The sequence below is a fragment of the Morone saxatilis genome, unplaced genomic scaffold (assembly GCF_004916995.1).
Source record: "Morone saxatilis isolate NCDOM2014 unplaced genomic scaffold, NCSU_SB_2.0 Contig1, whole genome shotgun sequence".
NCBI classification, from domain to species: Eukaryota; Metazoa; Chordata; class Actinopteri; family Moronidae; genus Morone; species Morone saxatilis.
In genome coordinates, this window is record NW_023339651.1 from 1,204,139 (window position 1) to 1,210,278 (window position 6,140).

A 6,140-nucleotide genomic window follows, 5' to 3' on the forward strand; every position below is an offset into this window, starting at 1 on the left:
GAGCGGAGTTGTTGAGGTTTTTGTTTCCGAGTTCTGGGAGCTACTGTACGAGAACAGTGGCGGGCTCAAATAAATCGGACACAACCGATGATCCTTATTTACACACTTATTAAAGCAACATACCGGCTTCTGTCAGTCAAATCCTCCTCACAGCACACTGGATTATATGGTCTTGGCTCCTCAACCTAGAGATAGAAAATCAAAAACCAGAATTCAAAAAATCCAGCTAATGTATTTCTCACACTTGTTCAAGAGTTCCATCGTATCGTATGGGAAAGGGTTCCAGGCTCGTTTTCATCCGTGTAAGAAGAATGCCATACGTTGCTCCTCTTGATTTTTATCTGAGCAGTGCCAAAGAACCCCAGAAATGGAGTGCAGGGGTGAGAAATGGTCTAGTGAAACCAGGAAACAACAGCAAAGTGGCGCTCTTGGATTTCTAGAAATGATATCTGACTTGACTTCCCAAGAGCGAGATCAAGGGAGTGATCATTACACTACTGAATCGACCTGGCAGGCGCTCACCCGTTTGTGGAGCCTCACTACTGGGAAAATACACTTTAAAAAAACTGAAACTGGGACGCTGTCCTTTACCCTCCAGCCAGCTCAGCCACCCCAATGCCACACACACACACACACACACACACACACAACGAGAGGGTGTCGAATCCTTCTCTCATGTATACCCAATTGAAGTCCACTACAGCCCAGGCGTGTCTGTCGATCTCTGAGGACCGAGGATCATTGGGAAGCTCTGGAGAAAAAGCTCAGGGGCGAGAGGAAACAGCTGGGCACACACCAACAACACACACCAACAGTACACACACACAGAATGACACACACAAATACACATACGACACACAGTCACAGTCTCACACACACACACAACACAGAGACACACACACACAACACATACACCAAACCACAGACAACACACAGACACACACAGACACACACAACAACACACACACACACACACACACACACCAGCGCACACACACACCACACACGACACCACACACACACGCGAGCAGCACGCGGAGTCAGCCTCATGTCATCTCGGTCTTGTGCTTTTCTTTGTCTTCCTCACTCTCTACCCTCATGTTTCTCTGCTCCCTCCGTTTTTGTTCTCTCCCGCTTTCCCACCTCACTCTACTCCTACCATAAATCTCTCTTTTCTTCCTTCATGTCTTTCCTCCCCGTCTACTCATTCGCTATGTACGGTCCCGAGCATCAGGTTACGTGGCGCCTCGCCACTTCTCCCCTCCCCTCTCATAATCTCCTCGCCTCTCTCACGCTCCTGCCGGGCCGTCTCACCGACTGTCCGCCTCGTCCCGGACACGTTTTTTTCTCAACGGTCTTTCTGTGTAATTATCTCCTCCAGCATTTCCCCTCCATCGTCCTCTCCCTTCGTCTCTCTGGCGGGAGAGGCCCCGGTTCACGTAGGTCATCCTGGGGTGCCATCAACCTAACAACATTCCATGTTTACTTGAGCTTGATTGCACAAAACACAGACCTACCATCTCAGGTCAAGATAACACAATAGTGAAGTGATCGTTCCACTGCTTGGCCGCGGTCCTGTCCAGTTAGACGTGCTCCCCTTCTGCCCACTTTTTGGTTCATTATTTAATGATACGTTTCACAGATACAGATCACAATGCCACGATCTCGGTGATCTCCTGTGCGTGCTCTTACCTCTGAAAACACATGCGGAGAAAGTCTGGCGTGAAACAGGAACTAGCGGTAGTGTGGACGCGTGAGTCACAGGGTTTGCTACAGAGGAGGCACGCTACAGCGAGCTGCTCGCGAGCGGAACAGCTGGCGATCGGAGTACAATGAACCCCTACACCAGATGACGTGTGTGCGCTTCTGAGCGAAAACACCAGCCAGCCAATTACACCCAGGATTACCATGCGATCACGGCTCAAAGTAAACACGAGGGTGCTGCTGGTGTGTGCTGTGTGTGTGTGCGCTGTGTGTTGTGTGATCGGCTGTGTGCGTTGTGTTGAGAGACCAAAAATTTAAAGACCAGCCTGAAGACTGGGTCGAAGAAAGTCAGGGGTTTCTCTTGAGCTAATTCGGCTGCTGGTTAAAATTACACACCGGCACCCAAGATCTGCAGTATGCATGTTGTTGAGCAGTGCTGCTGGAGTGCCTGCAGCCTGCACTTCAACAGCACCAACTCAGCTGTGCTCCGTAACTGGACGGTACAGTCACAAACAAGGCGTCAACTGATGTGAATCTCAGCAGCTGCTCTTAAAAGAGCGCCACCTACAGAGGATATGGAAGGAATATGCTGCCAGGAGAGGACCTGTACAGCTGTGTTCTCCTGTCTGTCACCAGTACAATGACGTCCATTCTTCATCCCACCAACAAAGCTCCGATTGGCTCGGCTGTTTTTCCCCACTGGGAAAACAGCGTCCAACGAGTACAGCAACCCAATTAATTGGAAAAATATTTCAGAGGTCTTCATTTGATTGACAGGTTCATCTCTGCAGCTCAGTGACCAACAATAAACAGACAAAGAATCAAGCAAATCTGAATTTCAAGGAGGTTACGTTCACGTGGCACTGCTAATGATCACATCCAAAGCTGTCATGTGTGCTGTCATGTGTGCGTCAACATTTCCCACTTTAATCAATCTGATTTCCTCCACACACTTCAAGTCGTGCTGCTAATGAGGGACTCGACGAGCCCAGTGTGCTCTGGCCAACACTTCTTTATTCACATGCATAACAAAAGTGTTAAAAGTCAACAGGCTGCTGTTTCCAGATGTTGCTGATGCTAACCAGCCAACATGGGAGTATCATTGTAATGAAAAGGGAACAAAGAAATAAGGCACCATCATAGACACGTGCAGCGTTTGATCTACAAAACGTCAAGAAATAGTGAAAAAATGTCATCCAATGTCAACGTCCAACGTAATGCTTGTTTTGTCAGTCTAAAACCCAAAGATATTCAGTTTGATGTGATATGAAACAGAGAGAAGCAGGAAATCTCTATATTTGAGAGGCTGAAAACAGCAGAATGAGGACTTTAAAAATATAATTGACAATCAGAATTGTTGTCATCGCTGGATGAGAATAATCAGAATCTATATATCGATACCAGTTTTCCCTCAATTCCTATTGCTTCCAAATACGTTTAATAGCTGTGATACTGAGATACTGTGAGATGCAGTAAGGTCCAGTGTAAACCAGAAGGGAATAAGACACAGAAATCCGGTTCAGCTTTTATCTCCGCTGCTTAAAGCTTTTAGTGACATTTTCTGTCAGTTCCATCTTCCTCAGCTTGCTTCCTGAATTCAGGGAGACATCCAAGTTTTTTAAAGTTCCAGTTGAAAACACAAACATAATTACAGTGACAGCGAGTGCTAAGTGGTTTGACTGACGCTGATGAGCCTTCTGGAGTAAATAACTTCCCGAGCTCATCTTAGCTGATTATCGTGAAGGTGTTCGCCAGGACAGCCACCACCATCCGAGGCAGTCATCTGGTTTCCAGCGTTTGTCAGGTGCTGAAGGGATTTTACTGACATTAGCATAACTTGCTGCGAGGACAGACAACCAATGTTGTGACGTGATTCAAGCAGTTTTACCCTCAGAGCCAAGTCACAGAGTTATTCTGAAAAGGCCTTGTTCAGAGGGGATTGGACTGATCCACACAGGCCCACAGCTGGAGGAGTAGTGGGGCTGCTGTGTTTTCAACCCACCACTGAACTCATTGGATGTGCTTTAACATGATTACACTTTTTTTGTGATCAAATTTGATCTTTTTCAGATCTCGTAGATCTCAGGCTTACACCTTAACCCTGTTTTTAGTCTTTCACAGTACGATGCAATCTGTAAATGAGAGTAATTGTCTCTTTAACACTCATCATTAAAGCTAATGAATGTGAAACAGAGCAACCACAGTGTAGGTTAGATATGTTTACTTACACTTCATTTGTAATAATTAAACACTAATTTAGTGTCTCTTCATTACCTCAAGGTCAGTATTAATCCACTGAGGAATGTTAAGCTCATCTTTATGCAGCAGGTGAACAGGTGAAGATTTTGTTGAAGATCACAGTTCCAAAAATCTAACTTTTTTCAACTCGTTATTAATAATAATAATAATATTATTACCATGAGGAGGTGATATTAAGATCATTAAGGCAAAATATGACTTCATAAACTATGTCACTGAATGACCATCAGCTAAATAAGAAAAAATGTGTCACTTCTTCTCACGCACAACAACAACAACTATATCCACACCGCCGCCGAACGCCGCTCAAACCTGGTCCACTAATGAGGATGCTGTAACCTCTGACCTCTGGTCTCCTGATAATGAGTACAATCTATTTGAGCTCCTCTTTGGGTAACAGCAGAGAGAAAGAAACCCATCATGTTATGAAAGCTGATGTAGGAGGCGTTACAATGTGTGCTTAAAGTAAAGAGACCCTTGCTGTGATCGCACTCGCCGGGTCGATATCTGTTACCATCAACCACTCCGAGCTGTCTCTGGGAGAGATTTGTTAACATTACTAAATATTGACGGAGCGATCACAGATGATTCAATAAGCAGCTGTTGTCAGGTATGTTTGTGTTACCGTTGCCATGCCAACATGTGAACGCCTTCGGCCAAGTTGTGTGTGTCGAAACATGAACTATATTGTCAAAATGAAAGAGCACGTGAGTTCTGGAGACATTATCTAAAATACCTCAGCATTTCTGGAATCATATTTTTAAACTAATTCAATATTTCTACAGAATGTGCTCATAATGATCTCACCACTGTACGGTTATCCTTCAATACCCTCAGCAGCAGCATCTTCAGAGCCACAATCGTCATATTACAGCTTCATCCTCATCAACACATTCACGTCTTTATTAGCGTCATCTCAATCACAACAGACTTTAATATGCTTTGATTACTATTATTCTCTTTTTCATCAGCGTAATCACCACAGGGATCTTCAGCTCAGCACCAGCATCATGTGAACAGTCACCACAATCAACCATCATCTTCACTATCTGCGGCAAAAATCACTTTTATCATCGTCAACATCGTCACGGCCCTTTCTAGAGCACAGACACTTTCATTCTGCAGCACATTAGCTCCTTTGTAGGCAATTATGTGGAAAATTACAGCTGGACTCAATGCAGCTGGACTCAGTGCTTCCCTCTAGCTTCCTCTGCACAGAAGGAACCAGGGCCCGGCTGGAGAGGGAGATAAAGAGAGGGAAGGGAAGTGAGTGATGGAGAGACTGAGATAGAATCAGTCTCAGAGGAAACGATAAGACAGAGGAAAGAGAAGGCGAAGGAGAGGCTCTACGGCGCCGCATCAAAGACCCACGGCGTCCTCTGAGAGCAGGAACAGAGCAGGCAGCAGCCGGGATTTAAACAGCGTTTAGGAGGTCGATATACCTGGGTCATTAGCTGTGAGGAAACTTCACCCAGAGACAGAACCAGCTAAACCTAAAGATTAACAATCCAAAGCAAGCCAGTGAGACAGACACACACACACACACCAACCACCAAACCACCCGCGCTGCACACACCACACAACCCGTAATCTGAAGAAGCACTCAAACAGCACTCGCGGCGAACCCACCACACCCACCCACACACCACACACACAGAACTTACCTTCCTGCACTGCCTGGAACGGGTTGTTGGGCTCGATGAGTTTAATAGAGTGTGTGATCTTCTCGCTCTGCAGGACGTCATCACTCAGACTGAGGTCAGACACGGCGAGCTGGAACACCTCATCGTCCCGCACTGCGTTCTCCTCAAATATTGCACCTGGACAGGTGGAAACAGGGAGAGGGAGCCGATCAGTACGACTGTAGCTGGACGCTCAAACCGAAAGCAGGAGTGGACCCCGGGGGCGGCAAAGCTCCGGTTCTTTCCTGTTCCAAATACTGGTTAAACAGAGACATTTTAAAGACACTTCTAACATATCTGACTTACTATCACCCAAACAATTGATCCATAATGAAAACCAGCATCCTGAGACAGCACAGCACACAGAAACACAGCCTGTAAACTGATTTTGCTTTATCTATCTGTTTGCCTGTTTCCCATGATGCTTCACAGTCAAAGCAGGCCACGTTAGAATCCAAACACCGCTGCATTGATTGAAAAGGTTATGCAAGAGTT

At 45.9% G+C, this 6,140-nt stretch overlaps 1 protein-coding gene across 1 annotated transcript in view; it reads right to left on the reverse strand.

Annotated features, from left to right (window-relative positions):
• Positions 1-5,920, reverse strand: part of grid1b (glutamate receptor, ionotropic, delta 1b) — a 478,026-nt gene extending 472,106 nt beyond the window's left edge. The window contains exons 1-2 of the mRNA XM_035668898.1: positions 5,845-5,920; positions 5,628-5,783 (exon numbers count right to left, since the gene is read on the reverse strand). Coding sequence (XP_035524791.1) covers positions 5,628-5,783; positions 5,845-5,920 — 232 coding nt within the window. The remainder of the gene's footprint in view (positions 1-5,627; positions 5,784-5,844) is intronic.
• Positions 5,921-6,140: the final 220 nt, after the last annotated feature.